Raw genomic sequence first — 27,003 nt, 5'->3', positions numbered from 1 at the left:
CATGGTTCTCTTGTTAGTCTCGGGACGAAGAGTCACGGTGCTCAGCTTAGGTTTCAGTTTGCAGTGGCTGTGTCAAGACATGTTATGCTTTGCAATAAGAAAAACATTGGTACAAAACAAGCCCATTCACTTTATGCTGGTAAGAGAATTACAATGGTTTTTTCGTGTGACAAAAATGTGCGATTAAATTGCGATTAATCGCGAGTTAACTATGACAGTCGCGACATTAATCGCGATTAAATATTTGAATCGCTTGACAGCACTAATATATATATATATATATATTTTTTTTTAAATTTTACATTATAAATTTATGACTACTGTAGTGTTTTACTATGTTACTAACATACATACGCATAACATACGTGGCTAAAAATTCCAAAGGAACACTCCTTGCAGTGATTTAGCAGTCTAGTAGGAACTGCTCTGGTATTATATTGAAATCTAAAACCGTTACATTCCAGAGTATTTCAGAATCCAGAAGACTGTTACACAAAACAGACCTCTGTAGGTTTGAAATCTGTCTTCAATATTTCTAATATTAATTTGTAAAATAAGTGACCTCATTTATAAATCAGATGACCCCCATATGGGCTTGCGACCCCTAGTTTGGAAATCCCTGGATTAGAAAGTTCTTCTTCTGTATCTAAAAACAAGCCACTCATTTTTACTTAAAGGCAACATGTGAGTCGTGTTTAGTTTAAGAGAAAGAAGTGGGACTGATATTGGATGGTGAAGGCTTGTCAGTAGGGGTGTTCACATGGCACATATTTGCATCGATGCTGCACCGATGTATTTTGTTGCGATATATCTTACACTGGTGTAAATTTTGTGGAGCGTTCACACGTCACAAACCTGCTTACTAGAGAGATGCGTGTGAGCACCGGTGCAGCCCCACTTGTGGTCACACGGCAGTTTTTGCGACCGTACTATACGATAGTGAAATGAAATATGCGCATGCATGAAAATGTACTTCCTTTTCCCGGTTGTCATGGCATCACCAAGCGCCGGGAAAACAACGTGGATGAAGACACCAGTGTTGCCAGATACTGCTGACCAGGGGTTAAATTGGGATTGGTTATGTGGGGGGGCTCTGCCTCGTACCCGCCCCTGCCCCCACCGCCCTGCCCCAATATACTTTTTGGAAAATAACCCTCTAATTTGATAACCATATTATATTGCACAGAGATATACACCTTATCTGTGTGTTGTAGGCCTATGTGTGTCTTGTAGTGCCCCCCTACACATTATGGCAGTTTGAATGTAGATTGGTTGGCCAATGTAACAGATTGTACAGGTTGTTGTACATTGGTTTGAAGGAAATGATTAGTGGGGGGTCTGGGGGTCCTCCCCCAGAAGTTTTTTATTATCATACATGTTATTTGCTGAATTCTGGTGCATTTTAATAAGTTGTTAGCTGACTTTACAGAGGTAGGTTGAGCAATATCATGTTAAATCTTGTCACATGCCTACAGGTGAAAAATGTGAAGGAGAAATGCTCAGTGAGAAAATTTGAAGGCTTGCACAATCTTAAACCAAAACAGTTGATTTATTTTGGAGGATAAATGTTAAATATGCCAAAACACTGTCAGTCAAATTGTCAATCAAATATATTCATGCAGTGAATGCAACCAAATACAAACAACACTATAACATTGGAAGCATTTATTATTATTGTTATTATTATGTATTCAATTATTTATTTGGCATGTGGTGCTTTTTGTATTGTCTAGAACATACATAAGATGAGCATATTATAGCAGCAAAATAGAAGCACAATCATTTGAATGCAGCAAAACTTTTGCTGCATTCAAATGATTGTGCTTCTATTTTGCTGCTATAATATGCTCATCTTATGTATGTTCTAGACAATACAAAAAGCACCACATGCCAAATAAATAATTGAATACATAATAATAACAATAATAATTACACTAATAATACACTAATAATATTAACAATAAATAATAATAAATTAACATTAAATTAAATATTAACAATAAATAATAAAACACTAATAATATTAACAATACAGTGAACATAATCATTATCAAATTTTTTATTATTAAAAACAAAATATCAAATAATACTGAAGAGGGGAAAAATAATACTGATCTAAATATGTTGTGTTTTTATTTTTAGACAGTATGTGTTTTGCTAAACACATACTGTCTAAAAATAAAAACACAACATATTTAGATCAGTATTATTTTTCCCCTCTTCAGTATTATTTGATATTTTGTTTTTAATAATAAAAAATATGATAATGATTGAATCGTATGCAGGTAAAAGGGGAGACGGTGTACGGAGAAAATTATAAACAAGTCACAACGCTGAAACACAAGCCCAAAAACCCGCAAACCACGACTTCTGATTTTTTTTTAAAGCGAGCTCACAAAAAAGAAACCCCAAAGTCGCTTATAAAAAGCGGAATTGGCAACCCACGCAGTGTTCCAGAAACCAGAATCTCTGATCGCAAGTTCTGTTCTAAATAGCTTTTACAGGTCGTCTTGTTATCAGGAAAACTATGATCTATCTCATAAAAGTCATGGGTTTATTGATTAATAAAACGATATTTAATTATTCAGAACTGAAAATCGTGAAAAGGGTTTGTTGCTTTTGATGTGTGCGTGATCATATGCCATCCGCTCCGAGCTTATGTGCCGGGGCTCAGCCCCGGACAGCCCTGGCCCAATTTAACCCCTGCTGCTGACGTTTTCCAGCCCAAAATATGTTAAAATCCGCCAAAATGCACTTAAAACCGCCCAATCTGGCAACACTGGAAGACACGCAGTTCTGTTGTTGTTGATATTCGCCATTTTGGAAGCGCAAAATACCAGGATGCAAATTATGCAATGCCCGTATGTAATCAGCTCTCCTCATGCGTAGCGAGTCTACCCCGTAGCGTTCAGACGGCCCGTTTTATATCGGTGCTGCCCCGCAAACTAGCATTTACTCCGGAGTAAATTTCTTAAACCAGCTCCCGAGCAGGGTTAGATTTGCACCGGTTTAAGCAGTTTTCAGGGGCTACACCGGTATAACTTTGTACCGTGTGAACGCTCTACCGGGGCAGCCCCGGTGCTACACCGGAGTAAAAGTTGCCGTGTGAACACCCCTAGTGTTTCTACTGCAGTTGTAATTGTGCAGTGAAGGCGCTAGAAGGCTTTAACTATTACATTCTGCTTTTTTAAATGACTTTCCATGCTGATTAATATTCTTCCTGTTGAAGAATCATACTGGAACAAAAACTAAAAAGACTCATGAGACATTGTCAATCGGTCATGACTGGAGTTGCAAATTAAAATCTTTCCAAAGGACTCGTAAATATCTTATGAGATCATAGATGAATGCTCAGTGTGAAAATCAGTACGAATATTTAACACAAGTGCATGGTGATGGTTTGTCCTGTAGTTTATCTCTGCAGTAATCACTCAATCAGTCTGTCAGATTCGGTCAGTGTTGTAGTTTTGCTCTGTTGTGGTGTTTTTTTGTGTCTCAGCTGAAGGACAGCGGTGTGGTGAAGCAGGCTGGAGTGACGTCACGAGGCCGCAGCGAGTTTGTGCAGGAGATCGTGTTCGAGCGTCTCACGCCCGGCAGTGTCATCGCTTTCAGGTTCTGAGCAGATTATATTTACACACGATCTCTGTTACATGGCTGTTTTATTCAGTGGATGATTCTGTCAGACTCGGTGTATCAGGTTGTATATAGGAAGGAATGACTTCTCTGTATGTTGCTGGAGATTTGTGTGCATGTTTTTTATTCTTTTATGTATTTTGTTTTATTAGCTGTATATAGTACATGACCTAATTATACAGTATATACAGTGGTGCTTGAAAGTTTGTGAACCCTTTAGAATTTTTATATTTCTGCATAAATATGACCAAAAACATCATCAGATTTTCACACAAGTCCTAAAAGTAGATAAAGAGAACCCGGTTAAACAAATGAGGCAAAAATATTATACTTGGTCATTTATTTATTAATGAGAATGATCCAATATTACATATCTGTGAGTGGCAAAAGTTTGTGAACCTCTAGGATTAGCAGTTAATTTGAAGGTGAAATTAGAGTCAGGTGTTTTCAGTCAATGGGATGACGATCAGGTGTGAGTGGGCACCCTGTTTTATTTAAAGAACAGGGATCTGTCAAAGTCTGATCTTCACAACACATGTTTGTGGAAGTGTATCATGGCACGAACAAAGGAGATTTCTGAGGACCTCAGAAAAAGCGTTGTTGATGCTCATCACGCTGGAAAACGTTACAAAACCATCTCTAAAGAGTTTGGACTCCACCAATCCACAGTCAGACAGATTGCGTACAAATGAAGGAAATTCAAAACCATTGTTACCCTCCCCAGGAGTGGTCAACCAACAAAGATCACTCCAAGAGCAAGGCGTGTAATAGTCGGCGAGGTCACAAAGGACCTCAGGGTAACTTCTAAGCAACTGAAGGCCTCTCTCACATTGGCTAATGTTAATGTTCATGAGTCCACCATCAGGAGAACACTGAACAACAATGGTGTGCATGGCAGGGTTGCAAGGAGAAAGCCGCTGCTCTCCAAAAAGAACATTGCTGCTCATCTGCAGTTTGCTAAAGATCACGTGAACAAGCCAGAAGGCTATTGGAAAAATGTTTTGTGGACGGATGAGACAAAAATAGAACTTTTTGGTTTAAATGAGAAGCATTATGTTTGGAGAAAGGAAAACACTGCATTCCAGCATAAGAACCTTATCCCATCTGTGAAACATAGTGGTGGTAGTATCATGGTTTGGGCCTGTTTTGCTGCATCTGGGCATGAACATGCAGGACATCTGTCCATGAACTGAATCTCAAGAGAAGGTGGGTCATGCAGCAAGACAACGACCCTAAGCACACAAGTCGTTCTACCAAAGAATGGTTAAAGAAGAATAAAGTTAATGTTTTGGAATGGCCAAGTCAAAGTCCTGACCTTAATCCAATCGAACTGTTGTGGAAGGACCTGAAGCGAGCAGTTCATGTGAGGAAACCCACCAACATCACAGAGTTGAAGCTGTTCTGTACGGAGGAATGGGCTAAAATTCCTCCAAGCCGGTGTGCAGGACTGATCAACAGTTACCGCAAACGTTTAGTTGCAGTTATTGCTGCACAAGGGGGTCACACCAGATACTGAAAGCAAAGGTTCACATGCTTTTGCCAGTCACAGATATGTAATATTGGATAATTTTCCTCAATAAATAAATGACCAAGTATAATATTTTTGTCTCATTTGTTTAACTGGGTTCTCTTTATCTACTTTTAGGACTTGTGTGAAAATCTGATGATGTTTTAGGTCACATTTATGCAGAAATATAGAAAATTCTAAAGGGTTCACAAACTTTCAAGCACCACTGTATTAAGTTGATATTTAATGAACAGAATTTTACTGTGCTGTACATTTAATACCACTTACAGGTGTATTATTATTATTATTATTATTATTATTATTATCTCTTTGCAGGGTGAGTTTGGATCCAAAGGCACAGGAGCTTGTGGGGTTCTTGAGGAGTCACCTTGTTCAGTTTAACCCTGAGTACAAAGCAGGAAGTGTGCTGGACGAGAACACTCCTGTTATACTGAAGACCCCACTGAGCCGGTAAGTGATACATGCATTCGTGCACGCGCCACTCTGCTCTGGCTTTGTGATTAGCTGCCAATCGGCTTCACTTTTATAGACCCACAAATGAACCTTTATTTATTGTCTGTATTCTGTTATGTATTTGATCTGCATAGGTAGAAGATACTGAGCTTGCAGTGAACTGACAGTGATGGAGGAATGAAAGAGATTTTTAAAAAGACAGAATGAAACGAATCAAGACAGAGTATGAAATTGCCTGTTTCTCTCATGTGTAGGATCATAGAGAAGCTGACTCTGGCTGATCTGAATGTGCTGCTGTTCCGCTGTGATGAGGAGGAGAAAGAGGACGGCGGTGGCTGTTATAGCATCCCTGGATGGACAACCCTCAAGTACGCTGGCCTGCAAGGTACAGCTTAGGCCGAGACAGAATGTTTCCTGTATCCTCAAATGTGTAAATTAAATATTTGTCCGTTCATTTGACTCATTACAGGTTTGCTCAGGTTAGAACAAAGAAAAACCTACCTGGTCGGAAGAGAACAGTTTTATAAATTCTGCTCATCATTTTTCTGTATTAATTATGCTTAGGTTTCCCCAGAGAGCCCTCCTTGCTGATTAGGTGTAATGTTACAGCGTGTCTCTGAGCGATGTGCATTTCACCCACAGGCCTGATTTCAGTGATGGCTGACATCAGACCTAAGAATGACCTGGGCCACCCGTTCTGTGATAACCTGAGGCAGGGAGACTGGATGATCGATTATGTCAGTAACCGACTGGTAGCTCGCAGAGGACCACTCGGAGAGGTGAGCGCCCTGAGACTCAAGACACAGCGAGATCTCGATTTATAAAAATAAATAAATAAGTTGCACAGTCTGGTGCAAAGGTCTGCGTTTAACTATGAGTTACAACAGCAGTGAATGTACAGTACCAGTCAAAAGTTTATACACCCCTACTCAGTCAGAGGTTTTTCTGTATTTTGACTATTTTCTACATTGTAGAACAATATTGAAAACATCAAAACTATGAAATAACATATGGAACATTTTATTTATATATATATAAAATATTATTTACCAGCTGAGAGGTCCGTATTATGAAATACCGTGACTGAGGTCTTGAAAATACTGACCGAGGCCTCTGGGCCAAGGTCATGGTATTTCACGATACAGACCGACGTTAAAGGGCTGATGACACGAACATGACTCTATGCAATTTCTTAAATAAACTATACAACACGGCAAACATGTTAGATTTCTGTTATAATTACGTGAAAAGAAGCTGTTGTTACGCGAATATCCAACTTTTAATTGCACAGCGCAAGAAAACTGGGTCCGTGGCTCGCGGCCATGTTGTGACGTCAGCGGAAGAACATGCTGCGGTTCACTGGCTGTTCTACTCATAGACATCCTATGGTTCTACTCTGGTTCTACTCAATGGAAATGGCGCATGAAAACGCCGGTGAACTCTCTAGTGCTAGCTCTTCCTCTTCTGGGAGTCTAGAATTGTGTTGATCTCTTCCAAATAGAATCTATGATAGCCTACCCTCTTTACCCTTTGCCTCTCATTGCTAGGCGGCAGTTACATGAAAGCCGCAAGCTTTCACAAACATGACTGATATCACGCCGACTTTATGATTACATTTATGATTATCATGTAGAATCTATAGCTCTACGTACCTTTATCTTATGTCGTTTCACAACACATGTTCTGACAGGAGGACTGTCTTTGGATCCGGCATAGCTACTAGTAGACCCCCTCCGGAATACTGGCAGTGTTGCCAGATTGGGAGGTTTCCCGCCCAGTTGGGCAGTTTCAAGTGCATTTTGGTGGGTTTTGAACATATTTTGGGCTGGAAAACTTCAGCAGTATCTGGCAACAGATACTGCTGACGTTTTCCAGCCCAAAATATGTTCAAAACCCACCAAAATGCACTTGATACCGCCCAACTGGGCGGAAACCTCCCAATCTGGCAACACTGTGTAGGCACTGCTGATTGTAGTAGCACACGTTTGTGCTGAACTGAACACCCAAGAGATTCTTTTAAGCTGGGAAGGGTGTCAAAACAATCCAAATCGAAGTGTTCAGAGCACAGGATGGATGTTGGTGAGGGCTCCCACTTGTCACGAGTGTGCCTGACTTGCCTCACCCACTTCGCATGCAGCTCGGGATCTCTGGGAAACTTGAATAAACTTACCCCATCCTTGTGGGTTTTGGAGCAAAAGCCGGCAACACAACGCGAAGGCATAATAACTATATATATATATATATATATATATATATATATATATATATATATATATATATTAAAAAAATGTATAATAATGTATAATAAAAATACTAAATAATGATAAACTGAACACCTGTCGCATCAACAACAAACTGGTAAGTTAGGAGGAAGGTTCTTTCGCTGACGCCATATAGCTCCTCCTTCGTCTCCTGGGTGCTGCAGCCCCGTCAAATTTGCCCAAATAGCCGTGTTTTTTATCATAACTTGTAAAATAGGCGCCTTCGTGAATTAATATATGGATCATCGGGAATTACTTTTTATGTTATAAAACATCGCCAAAGATGTCAAAAACGTGTCATCAGCACTTTAAGCTGGTAAATAATATATTTATTTTTTTCTTTACCAAGTTCTAACAGAAAATGAGAGCACCCGAGAGGGAAACCATATTTAGAACAAACCTGCTACAAGCTCGTTTTCGGCTTTCTCCTGAAATGCTCTCTTTTATTTCGTCTTCATCAGGGTAGTAAAACTCACTTTCGCTGTGAACACTGTCGTTATCGCTATCCATGCTGTAAAAGTAATGCTATTATACTGAGAAATGTGAAAATAAATGTTGACAAAAAATTGCTACTATGTTTGTTGTTGTTGTTGTGAACGAGCGAGTCGCCAAAGGTCTGTAACCGGGGCCCGGCTCGTAGGATTCCGGACCGCTCGCGATCCAATGAGAGTGCACGATTTGATGGAAACCGGACCACGAAAAAAATAAACAGAATTATGTGATAAAGTGTTTAAAAACAACATACATTTCATATTTTAGATTTTTCAAAGTATCTAGCATTTACCTTGATGATGCTTTGCACACTATTGGCATTATCTTAACCAGCTTCATGAGGTCATTACCTGGAATGCTTTTGAGTTAACAGGTGCCTTGTCAAAAGTTAATTAGTGGATTTTTTTTTTGCCTTCTTAATGCATTTAAGATCAAATACCGTATTTTCCGGACTATACGTCGCTCCGGAGTTTAAGTCGCATCAGCCAAAAAATGCATTATGAAGACGAAAAAAACATATATACGTCGCACCGGACTATAAGTCGCACTTTTTTGAAGGGTTATTCTATCCATAGAATCTGTGATTCTATCTGATAAGCGGCCCATGGTTACTGCGCGACTGCATTGTTTATTTAATAAACGAACAGCTGAGCAGTGATAACGCGCCCTTTGCCCTGTAAGTAGCCTAGTCTGATTATTTCAAATATCTACTACTATCTTTAATACTATCACTATCGTTATTACTAATAGCCTATATTATTATTATAACCAATATTAGTAGCCTATTACTGATGCATTAATCAGTTTGCTTTTAGAATATTTTTACTGGTAGGGCTTATTATCGCCCCATGGCTCTTTCATCTTTGTTATTAAAGCTGTAGTCATCATCGAGGAGTGTCATTCTTCATTTTTGTCGAATTTTATTTAATCAAATCAGAGGTCAAGTAGGCTATAGGTATATCATCTCCAAAGACAGGTACGGTAGTAAAAACAACCGTCTAGTGAAAAAAAACAACAACAACCGCTTTTAAATCCCCTACTTAAATCCTTAAAATGAGTCATTTAACTCATGTCTTGTGTGATCTGATCTCCAATGGTGAAATAAACCGGTTGTGATGAGTACAGTCTGTTATTTTAGAAGATAAATGTAATATATAATTTAATATATAGACTAATAAAAATTAATATTTTATAATATAATATCACGACATATTACTGTCTGTAACTGTTTGTCACTAAAGCGTTTTCTAAGATCATAATGTCTGATATTATTATTATTTTACACACACAATAAGCGCATGTGCGTAAAGTTATAGTAAACCATCCCCCGCCTTTTTTTTTTTTTTTTTTGAGTCGCCGGACCCACCCACCTCCTGCGTTCTGGGACCTCCCACTTCACAAATTAAGCACTGCCTAAAATCACTACATAACTTATTTAAATAACTATAGGCCTATCATTAATAATAAAACACAGGTCAATCAAGTTTATCAAGCTGGCGATTTCACTCCAAATCAGCAAATCCATTGAATTCCTCCTCCTCGGTGTCGCTTCTGAACAACTCTGCCAACTCCAGCAGCAGATGAAGCGCCGTTTCCTCTTCTTCTGCGTGGCTGTCATCAGACTCAGCATCAGCTCCAGTTATTCCGCGGTGAAAAAAAAAAAAAAAAACATATATACGTCGCACCGGAGTATAAGTCGCATTGCCAGCCGAACCATGAAAAAAAGTGCGACTTATAGTCCGAAAAATACGGTAGTAAATAATAATAAAAATACAGTAAATAGTTCTATTTCACAACTGTAGTAATCCATATTATGTCAAGAACCACTCAAATAAGCAAAGAGGAAGGACAGTCCGTCATTACTTTAAGACATAAAGCATCTTTTATTTAATAAAAATAAAGAAGCAGCCGTTGAATTAGAAAGTGTGTCCAAATTTTTGACTGATACTGTCGGTTAGTACTGTGCTGTTAGTTCTACTTACTAAATGCCACAAATTTGTATTTGGAATGCCATCTGTTGGCAAAATCTCATTTCCGAAGAGCAAAAAAATGAGTAAACTGCAGAAGAAGAAAAAGCAAATGTCAGTGAAAATGCAAAACTTGAAATCTTGCTTTAAAAAAAAAAACATACAAACAAAAATTCATGTTTTATAGTCTGTGAATTTTAAGGTGAAGTTTCCCTAATTTTAATTTATCCTAATGGAAATGACAGCTTCAACTTTATGCAACACTTAATGTTGTATAAAAATGTGCAGGAACTTAAACCTTCAATATACCAATTTTAAGGATTTTTTTGTAGGCAAACTTAATGGAATAAGGGGAAAATATTTATTTATTTTTTTTTCCCTTTGCTCTCTGTAGGTGGGTCGGTGGTTCGAGGCCATGTTTGGCTACCTGAAACATATCCCTCGCTACCTCATTCCCTGCTACTTCGACGCCATCCTGGTCGGAGCATACACCAATGCCCTAGATGCTACATTCAAACAGATGTCACAGTCAGTCTCTCATTATGTTAACTAACCAGCTTTACATTAACAATGATGCATCACAGTTTGATGGAAATTTACATTATTATAAATTTAGTAACGGTCAAAATGTATCTGGTGCATATAAAATTCAGCCACATGTAGCTCATCTCCAAGAACATGAATAAATCAGAGTTATATAGAGCAGTGTCCAGGAGAGTTCATGAACATTTTTTATTTATTTTTTTTTAAATCTAGCTAGCTAACTTTTCCATTTTCTCATTGTAACCGGTCAATCCTTTGGAAAATCATCTCCTGTTGACTCATGTTATTTCTTTTAGTGTTATAGTTTTTTTTGCAGCAGCAGATTGTGTTTTTATATGCCAACACTGAACATCTCATCTCATTATCTCTAGCCGCTTTATCCTTCTACAGGGTCGCAGGCAAGCTGGAGCCTATCCCAGCTGACTACGGGCGAAAGGCGGGGTACACCCTGGACAAGTCGCCAGGTCATCACAGGGCTGACACATAGACACAGACAACCATTCACACTCACATTCACACCTACGGTCAATTTAGAGTCACCAGTTAACCTAACCTGCATGTCTTTGGACTGTGGGGGAAACCGGAGCACCCGGAGGAAACCCACGCGGACACGGGGAGAACATGCAAACTCCACACAGAAAGGCCCTCGCCGGCCCCGGGGCTCGAACCCAGGACCTTCTTGCTGTGAGGCGACAGCGCTAACCACTACACCACCGTGCCGCCCAACACTGAACATTTATACTGTAAATCGTTCAAATAGAAGATGAGGGTGTATATAACATGCCAGACAGGAGGGATGTAAACAAGATCAGCATGGAGCTGTGGCTTTTGACGAGCGTTTTCCTTGTATTACACTTGCTTTGCGTTTGTTTGGTCACATCACCCAGAGATTTCCATGTTATTACCTCCACCAAAGTGGTTTATTTGTCTGTCTCTAAGTAGGATTGCGCAAAACATACTGACCCGATTTCCATTAAACTTGGTGGAAGGGTGCGGCATAGGCCAAGGAAGAGCCCATTACATTCTGGAACGGATCCGAGTCACGGGATGGATCCACAACTTTAGATTCACTTTCATTAATCTTTCTAACATGTCTACACTCAACAATGCCATACATCTTAAAATCCAGTAGATGGATTTTAGTGAAGTTCACTAGTGACAAAACATAGCCAGTGTAGAAATATGACCACTCCATATCACAATCCACATTCATGGGTACCAGTAATCCTCCGGGATACACATGTAGGCAAATGATTCTTACAGTCAATATATCCCATAGGAATAGAAAATATATCCATATGTACAAAGTGGTTGCTATTGCAGATTTGCATATCATGGAAGAATCGACTGTTGTCCTCGGCGGCAGTCTGTGCTCTCCAAGTGCCCTTCTAATTTGTTAGTTAATGAGGGCAATAAAAATACTAACCATTGCACCTCTAATGCAACATGTAGTGAAATTAAATGGATTGTTTTTTCATTGACTGGTGAATGCAAGAAAATACAGAACTATACCCAAGTTTAATACTTTCAAAATTTGTATAAACAAAATGTTGGTGGACTTTAAGCTCAGTTATTTTTTTTTTTTTTTGTGTGTGTGTGTGTTTGCGCACGTGTATGTTAGTTTTGTGCAGGATGGTTCATCCTTTGTACGTCTGCTAGCCTTGGGTTCCCTGCAGATGTGTGGTGCAGGCCGTGTTCCTGCTCTTCCACCGCTCTCTCCTGCACTGCACGATGTCCCACGACGCACCAATGAGATCACCAAGCAGGAAGAACAGTACTGCGTCTCCATGGCAGCAGGTTACTCAGCAAAACATTATGTATTAAAGTCACAGATATTATGCATGGATAGTTTTAGGTATTACTTCAACCCTGAACTGGTTAAAGTACTAAAAGTGAATGATTGATGTCGATCTACTAATGTAAATATTTCTAGCTCATTTCACCTTTTGTGACAGGCTTACCTCATTTCTCCTCTGGAATTTTCCGCTGCTGGGGCAGAGACACATTCATTGCCCTACGGGGTCTCATGGTGCTCACTGGTCGTCACATGGAAGCCAGGTAATCTACAGCATGATTCATGAATCCATACCAAAACAGACCTAGAAACCATTGATTATTCTGTGATCTGTAGACAGACATTATTGAAAGTTTGGGTTGCAAATTCGCTGTCTCTCAGGAACATCATCCTGTCCTTTGCTGGCACTCTGAGGCACGGTCTGATCCCCAACCTGCTTGGTGAGGGCATAGCTGCACGGTATAACTGCCGTGATGCCGTGTGGTGGTGGCTGCAGTGTATTCAGGATTACTGTACCATTGTACCTGATGGAGTGGCTATCCTCCAGTGCCCTGTCTCCAGGATGTACCCTACAGATGACTCATTGGCTCAGGCACCAGGCACTGTAGTGAGAGACACACACACACACACACACACACACGTGTATGGGTGTGTAGTATGGGAGATGTGGGTATAGTATGCATGATGTGGGTATAGTGTATAGTACCAGCCAAAAATTTGGACACACCTTCTAATTCAGTGGTTTTTCTTTATTTTTGTTAATTAAAAGACACTACATGTCTTAAAGTAATGATGGCTGTCGTTTCTCTTTACTTACTCGAGCGGCTCTTGACATAATATGGATTGCCACAATTGTAGAATAGAACTATTTACTGTATTTTTATTATTTACTATTCACTGTTTGATCTCAAATGCTTTAAGAAGGCAAGAAATTGCACTAATTAACTTTTGATGAGACACAGCTATTAATCAAAAAGCATTCCAGGGGACTACCTCATGAAGCTGGTTAAAATAATGCCAATAGTGTGTTTTTAGCAAAAAATGCAGCATTTACTTTCTTCTCATCTCATTATCTCTAGCCGCTTTATCCTGTTCTACAGGGTCGCAGGCAAGCTGGAGCCTATCCCAGCTGACTACGGGCGAAAGGCGGGGTACACCCTGGACAAGTCGCCAGGTCATCACAGGGCTGACACATAGACACAGACAACCATTCACACCTACGGTCAATTTAGAGTCACCAGTTAACCTAACCTGCATGTCTTTGGACTGTGGGGGAAACCGGAGCACCCGGAGGAAACCCACGCGGACAACATGCAAACTCCGCACAGAAAGGCCCTCGCCGGCCCCGGGGCTCGAACCCAGGACCTTCTTGCTGTGAGGCGACAGCGCTAACCACTACACCACCGTGCCGCCCTGCGTTTACTTTCTTATTCTTTGTAAACTTAAATATTTATTTTGTTAAATAAATGTAGGCAAAAAATTTTTTCTTAATAACCAACAATAATTGTTTACCCACATTTGTAAAGATTGAAGTATAGAATATAACATAATATAATGGCCTATGAGCAAAAATATTCATTTTATTAAAAATGGAAAAAAGTTAATAACAAATCTGCCTTTTCTTCATGAACTTTAATGAACATTTGTACTACCTCCATTTGCTTTGTGTACCTCAAGCTTTAGATTTCAGCAGTCTGTAAAAATAGAGCTCCAGTTTCTTGTTAAATGTATTTGTACAATCACACAACAGCTCTTTCCCATTTTCAATCTTTTTTGTGTGTGTTTTTATTTTTTTTTATTTTTTATTTTTCCACGGCATTAGAGCTGTGTTACTTCTGCCTATACTGAGGTCGCATGTATTCCTGCTATTTTATGTTATTGCAGTCTAAACATTGCAATTACAGTTAGGAGCAACTAAGAGATTACCTAGCCTGATAATAATCACAATTAATTTTTTATTCCATCGATTCAAATCATCATATATTTGCATTGCAATTTATCATCTCATGATATATCGTTACATGCCTTGTATGTATGACATGAGGTGTAGTATGGGTGTATAGAGTGTGTGTGTGTGTGTGTATGTATGTATGTATGATTTTGTCCTATGTTATACGTGTACAGGATCAGCCTCTGTGTGACGTGATTCATGAAGCTCTCCAGCGCCACATGCAGGGCATTGAGTTCAGAGAGAGGAACGCTGGACCACAAATTGATCGCAACATGAGAGATGAAGGTGATGCATTTAATGCAGTACTAAAATATTAACAGTGCTACTGTTTAAAGAAAGCTAAGCATAATGCTCTGTAATGTGCATCATAAATTGTCAGATTTCTGGCCTCAACTATTTCTTTACTGTGTTATTAGATGCATGAAATTTTCCAGAATGTAACACGTATCTGAGGATCTCTTGTTCTGCTCTGTCATACATGTTTCTGTCAGGATTCAACATTGTGGCAAAGGTCAATCCAGATACGGGATTTGTGTACGGAGGAAATCGCTTCAACTGCGGCACATGGATGGATAAGATGGGCGAAAGTGACCGAGCTCGCAATAAAGGGATTCCTGCTACACCCAGGTACATCACATAACCACTCAGAAACAGACAGCGGCTAGAGAAAAGGAATTAATTTATTTATTCTCCTATGTTTTTATAGTCCGTTGTATCTGGCTTCTCTTTACTGTATTTTCACGTGCGATAGATCACAGCCCCCCTCCAGTCCCCCCCCCAAAGTGTGCTTGCTTTTCTATCTTGTAAAGAATCTATTCCATATGTGCTGGGCTTAAATGCTAAGAAATATTTAAAAACTATTTTATACAGTATATACACTCTGTAGTCTGTGTATTCTCTGTTTTGTTCGTGAGAACATATTGTTAATATCTGAAGTTTTTTAAAAATGTTTAAATTATATTATTTTTATTATTGGCTATGTGGACGGGTGCTGAATGCTTCGAACAGACATCCATCTGTCCCACTCTAAAACATGCCAGGCCAGGGGGGCGTCGTGGCTCAGGTGGATAAGGCGCCATACCATAAATCTGGGGACCCGGGTTCGATTCCGACCCGAGGTCATTTCCCGATCCCTCCTCGTCTCTCTCTCTCCCACTCATTTCCTGTCTCTACACTGTTCTATCCAATAAAGGTGGAAAAAGCCCCAAAAAAATCTTTAAAAAAAACATGCCAGGCCCTCTGTGGTCACTCTTCAGTTTGAGCACTTGCTATTGTTTCACTGTAACAGGGACGGCTCGGCTGTGGAGATCGTGGGTTTGTGTAAGTCGGCCGTACGCTGGCTGGTGGAGCTCCATAAATGGGGTCAGTTCCCTCACAGCACCATGACCATCCACAGAGACGGTGAGAACACAACACGCTCCAACGTACCATTGTTTGGTGCAAAGTGCAGCATCATTATTAAACACACCCTTCATTCACTCCTCCAGGTAAACAACTCACAGTGTCCTATGAAGAGTGGAACAGAAAGATCCAAGACAACTTTGAGAAAATGTTCTACGTGTCTCATGACCCCGACGACCCCAACGAGAAACACCCTAAGCTGGTCCATAAGAGGGGGATTTATAAGGACAGCTGTGGAGCCTCGAGCCCATGGTGTGACTACCAGCTCAGACCCAACTTCACCATTGCCATGGTGGTGGTAAGAACTCTAGACTGAGCCTTAAATTATTTTTTCTATTGTTTTATATTTTCTGTACTTTGCCTTTAGCTGAACTGTCGATCGAAGTATTGTCAGCACCAAACTACTGTTTTATTCCCTTTAGGCCCCTGAGTTGTTCACAGTGGAGAAGGCCTGGGAGGCTCTGAGCGTCGCTGAAGAAAAGCTGCTCGGACCTCTGGGAATGAAAACACTGGATCCAGAGTAAGACTTACTTCCTGTCACAGATGGTAACACTTTGTTAATGTGATATTAACCTTTAACAATCTCCTATGCTGATTCACTGTTTGTCTTCAACAGCGACATGGTTTACTGTGGTATTTACAACAATGCACTCGACAACGACAACTACAACGTGGCCAGAGGCTTCAACTACCACCAAGGCCCTGTAAGACAAATCAGTTCTGCTTCCTGATAGCTGATATCACATTATCTAATTATCTTATTACACTGATTCCTTTGAACGGTATTCTTAACTTCATTATATATAATTATCCTTTACTCAGGAATGGCTTTGGCCAGTTGGCTATTTCCTACGTGCCAAGTTATATTTCGCCAAGAAGCTTGGAAAGGAAACCTACGACAAAGCAGTGTTTCTGGTGAAGAATGTTCTCTCTCGCCATTATGTTCATTTGGAGAGGTAACCATGCTAGAACTTTTTTTTTCCCCTGAGATCAAGCTTGTATACCTATACAGTCATCTCACATTTAAGCTGATTTTTCTTTAATATTCTTTAAAAAACATCCCATCTACATCCCCTTCGGACATAATGTGTACAATTGTACACATGAAGTTCCATAGCATTTTTCTTTGTGTCCGAAGGGGATAATTTAATGGTCAACCTTAATGGTTTTTCAGCTTGTTGCTTGAGTGAACTCTTAAAATTTATATATAGACCTGTAAAACAGAATTACAGTTCTTTGTATTACCACTTCATACAGCTAGAACAGTTAAACATCCAAAGAGATCTTGTTTCAGAGTGTATAGTGTCGGGTTTAAAAGTTCCACTTCATCATTTATTAACTAAGGAATAAAACATGCATGCTTTTCCAATAACAGCATGTATCTTGTACCCCTCACATCACAAACATTTGCTACGAGTGAGCAATTTTTATCTGTTAATTAATAATACACCATACTTTGTATGCATTTATACAACCCCGATTCCAAAAAAGTTGGAACAAAGTACAAATTGTAAATAAAAATGGAATGCAATAATTTACAAATCTCAAAAACTGATATTGTATTCACAATAGAACATAGACAACATATCAAATGTCGAAAGTGAGACATTTTGAAATTTCATGCCAAATATTGGCTCATTTGAAATTTCATGACAGCAACACATCTCAAAAAAGTTGGGACAGGGGCAATAAGAGGCTGGAAAAGTTAAAAGTACAAAAAAGGAACAGCTGGAGGACCAAATTGCAACTCATTAGGTCAATTGGCAATAGGTCATTAACATGACTGGGTATAAAAAGAGCATCTTGGAGTGGCAGCGGCTCTCAGAAGTAATGATGGGAAGAGGATCACCAATCCCCCTAATTCTGCGCCGACAAATAGTGGAGCAATATCAGAAAGGAATTCGACAGTGTAAAATTGCAAAGAGTTTGAACATATCATCATCTACAGTGCATAATATCATCAAAAGATTCAGAGAATCTGGAAGAATCTCTGTGCGTAAGGGTCAAGGCCGGAAAACCATACTGGGTGCCCGTGATCTTCGGGCCCTTAGACGGCACTGCATCACATACAGGCATGCTTCTGTATTGGAAATCACAAAATGGGCTCAGGAATATTTCCAGAGAACATTATCTGTGAACACAATTCACCGTGCCATCCGCCGTTGCCAGCTAAAACTCTATAGTTCAAAGAAGAAGCCGTATCTAAACATGATCCAGAAGCGCAGACGTCTTCTCTGGGCCAAGGCTCATTTAAAATGGACTGTGGCAAAGTGGAAAACTGTTCTGTGGTCAGACGAATCAAAATTTGAAGTTCTTGATGGAAATCAGGGACGCCGTGTCATTCGGACTAAAGAGGAGAAGGACGACCCAAGTTGTTATCAGCGCTCAGTTCAGAAGCCTGCATCTCTGATGGTATGGGGTTGCATTAGTGCGTGTGGCATGGGCAGCTTACACATCTGGAAAGACACCATCAATGCTGAAAGGTATATCCAGGTTCTAGAGCAACATATGCTCCCATCCAGACGACGTCTCTTTCAGGGAAGACCTTGCATTTTCCAACATGACAATGCCAAACCACATACTGCATCAATTACAGCATCATGGCTGCGTAGAAGAAGGGTCCGGGTACTGAACTGGCCAGCCTGCAGTCCAGATCTTTCACCCATAGAAAACATTTGGCGCATCATAAAACGGAAGATACGACAAAAAAGACCTAAGACAGTTGAGCAACTAGAATCCTACATTAGACAAGAATGGGTTAACATTCCTATCCCTAAACTTGAGCAACTTGTCTCCTCAGTCCCCAGATGTTTACAGACTGTTGTAAAGAGAAAAGGGGATGTCTCACAGTGGTAAACATGGCCTTGTCCCAACTTTTTTGAGATGTGTTGTTGTCATGAAATTTAAAATCACCTAATTTTTCTCTTTAAATGATACATTTTCTCAGTTTAAACATTTGATATGTCATCTATGTTCTATTCTGAATGAAATATGGAATTTTGAAACTTCCACATCATTGCATTCCATTTTTATTTACAATTTGTACTTTGTCCCAACTTTTTTGGAATCGGGGTTGTAGTTAACGTTGTTGAATGTCCACAAAATAAGTTAGTTCCCTCACCGGCCTCTCTTGTCTCTGTCGTAATCTTTAATAAGACACAAATTGTAGCTCATTAACCAAGAAACTGCAAACTCCTCCATCCTGAAGATTATCCTGTATCACAAAACTTAATGTTACAGCTTTACCACTGACTGTAAAACACTGGAGACTTCTATTTGTGAAAAATAATGACAATCTATGCCTTCTTTAGACATATTACATTACATTAGAGGCATTTAGCAAACGCTGTTATCCAGATCAATGTACAACAAGTGCAAAAGTCCAGTAAAAGAAGGTCCGAACTTCTAGACAAGAAAGTTCTAGTGCCAAATGAACGCGTGACAGAATAACACTTACCCTGTGTCCGAAATCACTCCCTGTGGACCATATAGTGAGGTCGCCATTTTGTAGTGCTGTCTGAATGTATAGTGAGAATTATTACACCCTATACAGTGCACTCAAAGTATCCCACAATGCATCACGAAAAGTAGCGTACAACCGATGGTCACTAACCAAGCAATATATCCCATCATGCATTGCAGTCGCGCTGAAAGAAATCAAATCAAAAGCCTCAAATTTGATTTAATAAAAGGCAGCGGCAAAGAAGAAAGTATTCAGGCTTGATTTTAAAAAAACTGAAAGATGTAGGTACTTTGTATTGATTAATGTAGGAAATACGCTCAGTATAATATGCATTTATCACAAAAATGCATGCATGTATATTTATTATTTTGAAAACCCACCAGCCGAATGATCTGGCATGTTTTAATTGTGCGACAGTAATGACGTAAATAGCGGCGCGACGGAGTAGTATCCGAAAGCGTTTTTTCATTTTATCAATGAGCTCACTATATAGTCCTCTATATAGTAATTCCCTGTATAGGGAGTAGTGAACGAGTGAGTGATTTCGGACACAGGGTTAGTGTAATGTTGTGTTGAAGTACCAGCAATCTGCAAACAGAAAATAAAAACAAATGAACCGTAAAATGAGCTGACAAAGTATAACTAAATGGAGAAAAATAAAACCCCACCCACTATGTCATCATGACCAGGCTAAACAGCTACATGATTACACAACATCAGACATCTATAGAATCCTGTTCACACACCATTCATTCCTCCTAACATGCAGCATTAACTGTTGATTATAGATTTACAGTACAGTGCATTTAAATAGAAGTTTGTGAGTTTTGTTCTTTTGACATGAGAAGGCGAACATGGTGCACTCGCTATCACATGACTCGCTCACCACTTGAGTGTTGTAGCCGTGAGAAAACTATGGTTAGGCGAATGGAAGAATACAGATGCTGAGAATAAGTCAGTGAATTACTCAGGGTAACAGTTTATCTAGCTAGCACATAGCCATTATGTCTCTTAGATGGACGGTTTAAGGCGTGTAAGTACTGTTAGGAATGTCAACATTTTCCTCAGATATGTTTATAAATTTCCAAGAACTCTATTTGTATTGTGTACGTGTCTATATACAATTACACTGCAATTCTACATAGCTGATAAGTTTTGATTTGTCTGTGGTGAAGAAGGTTGAATTGATAAAATATGAGCGATCTAGAAATATAAGTCATCTGCAGTCTAGGAGATTCTGCCTCACGGATCTGGGAGCGACAGTCACTAACTGAGGCACAGCAGTTCAGAGATGTTTCTCAGTTTATTGAAGGACACACGAGTATATGGCCCGTTCTATAATTGCGGGTACATTTCAAATGTTGAATCTGTTAGTCATCGTCAACTCTGTTATCGTTAAACTGGGCAGAGTTGACATTTTCCACCATTCCGTGTCTCAACTCCACGTGCTAACCTCAAACCAGCTACCATGTGGCATGTATAAAAACAGAATTTTATGGATTTTAATCGTAGTGTTTTTTAAAAACGAGCAGGAGATTCACTCCAATGTCACAGTAACAGATTTGACGAATAATTAATCTACCGTTGGTGTATCCTCAACATTTTGTTCAAATTAATGCCAGAAGAAACGTAACATGGGGCAGCACGGTGGTGTAGTGGTTAGCGCTGTCGCCTCACAGCAAGAAGGTCCGGGTTCGAGCCCCGTGGCCGGCGAGGGCCTTTCTGTGCGGAGTTTGCATGTTCTCCCCGTGTCCGCGTGGGTTTCCTCCGGGTGCTCCGGTTTCCCCCACAGTCCAAAGACATGCAGGTTAGGTTAACTGGTGACTCTAAATTGACCGTAGGTGTGAATGTGAGTGTGAATGGTTGTCTGTGTCTATGTGTCAGCCCTGTGATGACCTGGCGACTTGTCCAGGGTGTACCCCGCCTTTCGCTCGTAGTCAGCTGGGATAGGCTCCAGCTTGCCTGCGACCCTGTAGAACAGGATAAAGCGGCTACAGATAATGAGATGAGATGAGAAACGTAACATACCTCACTGCCTTTCTGAAGTTTCCCACCAGAGGGAGTGACGTCTCTCGGTGTAGGTGTCATGCGTGTTATTAAAAGTCTTTGTGGATTTTATGCAGTTTTATAACCGAGTTAACAGACTTGACAAGAACATTGGGACGGATAAAAAAAATATTTTTTTATTACCGAAATTTCACATAATACAGAAAATAGACTTTCTATGCAATTGATTTTATAACAGTTAAAGGATATGGGACATGGATTTTTACCTGGGCATAATTATGTATAAAGGACATAAGAAATGCCATCTAAATCACTGCAGGGCGTCAAAAATGTGAAAATCATCACATTATTCAAGTTTTTCTATACATCAGCGTAAAACAAGGATTCGTTAATGAGCTAGGTGGTCACGTGACCCGTGACGTCACAAAAACTTTCCAAGGAGCCAGCGCTTGGGAATCTAAGGTTACCGAAATGGACACCATCGACAGTGATATTCCCGATGTTTCACAGAGATGTGAAGTTAGACCTTATCAATTCGAACCGATAGCTGGAAATTCACATGAACATGGATCTTGTCTTTACTCTGACGGGTCAGATGATTCTGAGAGTGAGCGTTCATTCAGCCCTCATGAAACTGAAAGCGGTCGGCTCGATAACACTTCCTGGTAAGTTAAAAACAATTCTGCTCAAAGGCTAATGATCTGTTGAAAGAAGTATTATTTTTGTATCATACATTGAAAGTTCATCACAGATCTAGCTAAAGTCCGTTGCAAGCTAGGTTTTTTTTGCTGATATTTTTCAAGATTGATTGAGATACAATGCTTCCAGACTCCGAGATGAAAACATTCAAAATGGCGAAACGAGTCAGAATTATGATAATCAATAATTGATACACCCAAAATTATAATACTAATCCTTACCTCGGCTTTCAGTCGCTTAGCGCAGAGGTCTTCAACAGGGGGGTCGCGAAATCGCACTGGATCGCTCATATCAACAAAAATATTCCTGCCCTGTCCCATGGCCTCCGTGCAGGGATGCAAACAGCGCGCCTTTCGGCGGATGCCGCCTTTTTCACGGCTGAATTGCGCAGATCCGATTTAAAAAAAAAAAAAAATAGCGATGTTGGTTCATGGAGCATGAGGCATGAAGTGTAAGGATGAGAGAGAGGCGGTTTGGGTCGGGAAGCTGCGCGCATTTGTGCAGCCTGGCGCAGGTATGCGCGGCTTCCCGATTTGAACTGTTGTTTTTTTTTTTTCTCATCCTTATGCTTCCTGTTTCATGAATTAATATCGCTCAGTACCTGAGTATTAATGTTGAAAGAATCCTCAGTGAAATGGTCCGAATACAGTTTGTGGGAAACAGTAGGTGCAAAGTTTTTTTCAACAGGTGTTCTGTAAAGTTGTCCCACCAAGCCTACTGCGCATGCACGAAGCCTACTGCGCATGCGCAGGTGAGCCCACACTTTCCTCAGCTTCGGGTCCTTGGGGAATGCAAAAAAACTTACTCCAGGGCATTTCCCATTGGAATTATTGCAACCATAAGCAGCACAATACACCATGATGTCCAATGTACGTTAAAGACTATAAAAACAATTTTCTTGTCATCCACTTCTCCATTCATCTACCCGCTTGTGCTGTGCCCGAAAGTTTTTGTGATGTATGATCACGTGACAGCGGCTCTTCCGGTTGCAAAAAATGCATATCGGAAGTCGAGCAGAAATGCCATATAATCATCACGAATATAACGATTTTGCTGAATTTAATAGATGATTTTGTATTTGTTGATGCAATTAATTCATATTTTTAATGGAAAGAAACTGATATAGCATGCTTTTATGTTTCATGTCCCATATCCTTTAATAGAATAAGCCCCCCAAAAAACAGACTGTTAGACCAAATCACTTCATGTTTATTCAAGTTGAATAGATGAATCAGGAGTCAAAGACAGCCAGTAATGGGGGGGGGAGTAGTCATTTAGTTGTTTTATGGATAAATTGGGTCTAAAATGTACACTATATTGCCAAAAGTATTTGCTCACCTGCCTTGACTCACATATGAGCTTAAGTGACATCCCATTCCTAATCCATAGGGTTCAATATGACGTCGGTCCACCCTTTGCAGCTAGAACAGCTTCAACTCTTCTGGGAAGGCTGTCCACAAGGTTTAGGAGTGTGTTTATGGGAATTTTTGACCATTCTTCCAGAAGCACATTTGTGAGGTCACACACTGATGTTGGACGAGAAGGCCTGGCTCTCAGTCTCCGCTCTAATTCATCCCAAAGGTGTTCTATCGGGTTGAGGTCAGGACTCTGTGCAGGCCAGTCAAGTTCATCCACACCAGACTCTGTCATCCATGTCTTTATGGACCTTGCTTTGTGCACTGGTGCACAGTCATGTTGGAAGAGGAAGGAGCCAGCTCCAAACTGTAAAAACAGTCTGCATGCCTAGGTGCTTGATTTTATACACCTGTGACCATGGAAGTGATTGGAACACCTCATCTCATCTCATCTCATCTCATTATCTGTAGCCACTTTATCCTGTTCTACAAGCTGTAGTCTACAGCTGGAGCCTATCCCAGCTGACTACGGGTGAAAGGCGGGGTACACCCTGGACAAGTCGCCAGGTCATCACAGGGCCGACACATAGACACAGACAACCATTCACACTCACATTCACACCTACGGTCAATTTAGAGTCACCAGTTAACCTAACCTGCATGTCTTTGGACTGTGGGGGAAACCGGAGCACCTGGAGGAAACCCACGCGGACACGGGGAGAACATGCAAACTCCACACAGAAAGGCCCTCGCCGGCCACGGGGCTCGAACCCAGGACCTTCTTGCTGTGAGGCGACAGCGCTAACCACTACACCACCGTGCCGCCGGTTGAGCAAATACTTTTGGCAATATAGTGTACATCAAGCATCGCTATTGGTGAAAGTTTGTCATAATTTGCATTATTGTTCAAAACTGATTCACTAAAGATTTATTTTGTGGAAAAAACAAAAAACATTTAACTTGGAGACGTGAAATGCATCCTGAATTCTAGAATGACCCGTATATCCGCATTCAAGAGTGTGGCGTAGCGATATGATTGGAAAATGTAATAATCAGGAAACAGAGTTGGCTGAGTGCGATAGGGTAACTTCAGCAGGTGATGGAAAATTACTGATCAGGACAGCCTTATGAAAAACAGAGACAAGTTTCAAGGATTTAAGTGAAACTAGCCAAAAGACGTTGCAAGCAGGCCAAACAAACATCTCTCTCAGTAGCATTGTCTGCAAAACAAACCTCCATGGATTTTGTCATATAGACAAACGACTCATTAACGCTGCCCTATCAGAAAACTTTAACTTGTGAAGCTGTGAATACCAAAAGCATGTGCAGTTCATGTGAAAACGTCTTGTAAATGCAGTGAACACAACCACATTTTAATGCAGCATTGATTAGTTTCCCCTCATCCTCTGGATTGTGTTAATATTTCTGCTGATCGCTGTCAATAACTGATCATTTCAGGTCTCTTTTTTTTTTTTTTTTTTTTTAAATTTGATAATTAGCAGTTGAACCTGACTTTAGATGGCTGTGTTCTGTTTTCAGGTCCCCATGGAGGGGTCTGCCAGAACTGACGAATGAAAACGGTCAGTACTGCACGTTCAGCTGTGAGACTCAGGCTTGGTCCATCGCAACGGTTCTGGAGGTCCTTCATGACCTGTAACCTTTCAGAGGCTTTTCAAAGGCTCAAGTCTTCCAGAATATTTTCCTAGCTTCTTGGAGCCAGTAGAAATGTTGCCCGACTGCACTGTGTGGTACGAAAATGAGCCACTCTGTGCTCTCCTGGTATTTTTAACATTGTCTGATCCTCATTTTAACCTCCATCACATTTCCCAAATCACTCGATATCCCTCAAAACTAGTCACTTTAATACAGAATTAAAGTTAAGCTCTGTCGAATGGGATTGAGTTCAATGCTGTAGGTTCTGCTGCTGTCTGTAACTGTTACTGTGTGCTAGCATGCTAGCGTCTGATGTATTGTCATGTGTTTACAAAGTCCGCCAACTGTTGTAGTGTGTTTTTTGTCTTACATGTGAAAAAGAAATGAGAGCATTTAGAGCTTTTCATGTTGTAGACACGTGTTCTAGTTCAGGTCTACAGCATTGTGATAAACGGATCGGAAGAACTTGTAAAAGAAATAAAGCCCTGTATAAGAGATCCAGAGAGTCTGGTGGCATTTTATTGATCTTTTCATTCATTCAGCAGCAAACACTACAGAAAATACAAAATGCTATTTTATTAGTTATGTCTCAGATTTTAGTGGGAGATCAGAAAAGTCTAGTGTAGTGTTAAAGCACAGACCTGGGCAAAGCCACGGGGTGACATGATGGTTCATTAGTGGTTACACTTAGGCTACATCCACACGACAACGGCAACGAGATTTAAAAAATATATATCGCGTCCACATGGGCAACGGATCAGTAAAATATCAGGTACATATGGCAACGCAACACTTGCTGAAAACGATGCAATACACATGCCACACCTCTAGGGGCGCTGTAAGACGGTCCCATCGGAGACACCAGGACAATAGAAGAAGTAAGGACGCATGCGCATAAACTATTATGCGCGAGACTTCATATTAGCCACAAAGTCAGAAAAATCTGTTCGTAAAATTATGTTATAATGACCAAATACAATGAAAAGTATTTTTCCAGTCTCACCTGTGAAAGGTAATCCCATGTGATCTCGTTTGGACGGCAAACCTGTTGGTACAGTTAAACGCAGCACATGAATGAGGCATCTTTATTCTCCGCTTTGCCCCATCCAATATGGTGGCGAGGATGACGTATGATTCTACGCGGAAGGCGGCGTCTTTAATGGTCCGGAATAAATTGAATGCTACACGTTGATGGATTACTTTGTTCTTCTACGCCCTTTTTGAGGAATGTATTGTAGGACTTAAACCAACATCTGAAGAGGTGAGATCGCTCCTTTTTTTCCCTATTTTTGCTGGCGGGATTGACTCTGCCCTAAGGGCTATTCTCTCTCTCTCTCTCTCTCTCTCTCTCTCTCTCTCTCACTTTGCACCATTACACAATAAATATTCACAGTGAAAATATTTTGTAAGCGCGTTTCATGAACCAAGTTATAGGATTTGTTGACAACTCGCATCGAGTTCGTTACACTTCTACCCGGCGTGAAGCACATGTGGTTGTGACGTCATCGTAAACAAATCCGTTCTACTCATCCAGACGACTTCGCAACAGCGCCGTTGCCAGATCTTTCCACTCTGGAACCCGTTCTCAAAATATTTCGTTTTGGGGCACCCAAAACGCCGGTGCCGTGTGGACGCCAGGCCGAAACGATAAACAATTTTATCAGATTCACCTGAATCCATTGCCGTGTGGACAGGGCCTTAGCTAATAATTCAGTATTAAATCCTCACTGAAATGACAATATTAGAAGAAAAACTGGTGAAAACTTGATTTTTTTCCCACAGAATTAAACATCCGTCACTTT

At 40.3% G+C, this 27,003-nt stretch overlaps 1 protein-coding gene across 2 annotated transcripts in view; it reads left to right on the top strand.

Annotated features, from left to right (window-relative positions):
• Positions 1–25,698, top strand: part of agla (amylo-alpha-1, 6-glucosidase, 4-alpha-glucanotransferase a) — an 80,723-nt gene extending 55,025 nt beyond the window's left edge. For both annotated transcript variants that reach the window (XM_060944300.1, XM_060944301.1), the window contains exons 19-34: positions 3,500–3,612; positions 5,477–5,611; positions 5,869–5,999; positions 6,257–6,393; positions 10,729–10,862; positions 12,499–12,674; positions 12,833–12,935; positions 13,054–13,279; positions 14,797–14,908; positions 15,115–15,250; positions 15,912–16,024; positions 16,111–16,322; positions 16,447–16,544; positions 16,641–16,728; positions 16,847–16,980; positions 25,088–25,698. In XM_060944300.1, the coding sequence (XP_060800283.1) occupies positions 3,500–3,612; positions 5,477–5,611; positions 5,869–5,999; positions 6,257–6,393; positions 10,729–10,862; positions 12,499–12,674; positions 12,833–12,935; positions 13,054–13,279; positions 14,797–14,908; positions 15,115–15,250; positions 15,912–16,024; positions 16,111–16,322; positions 16,447–16,544; positions 16,641–16,728; positions 16,847–16,980; positions 25,088–25,205 (2,166 nt within the window). In that variant the 3' untranslated portion in view covers positions 25,206–25,698. The remainder of the gene's footprint in view (positions 1–3,499; positions 3,613–5,476; positions 5,612–5,868; positions 6,000–6,256; positions 6,394–10,728; positions 10,863–12,498; positions 12,675–12,832; positions 12,936–13,053; positions 13,280–14,796; positions 14,909–15,114; positions 15,251–15,911; positions 16,025–16,110; positions 16,323–16,446; positions 16,545–16,640; positions 16,729–16,846; positions 16,981–25,087) is intronic.
• Positions 25,699–27,003: the final 1,305 nt, after the last annotated feature.

Source organism: Neoarius graeffei, chromosome 17 (genome assembly GCF_027579695.1).
Source record: "Neoarius graeffei isolate fNeoGra1 chromosome 17, fNeoGra1.pri, whole genome shotgun sequence".
Lineage (NCBI taxonomy): Eukaryota > Metazoa > Chordata > Actinopteri > Siluriformes > Ariidae > Neoarius > Neoarius graeffei.
Note: the sequence above shows the minus strand (reverse complement) of the source record. Positions and strands in the feature narration are given on the sequence as shown.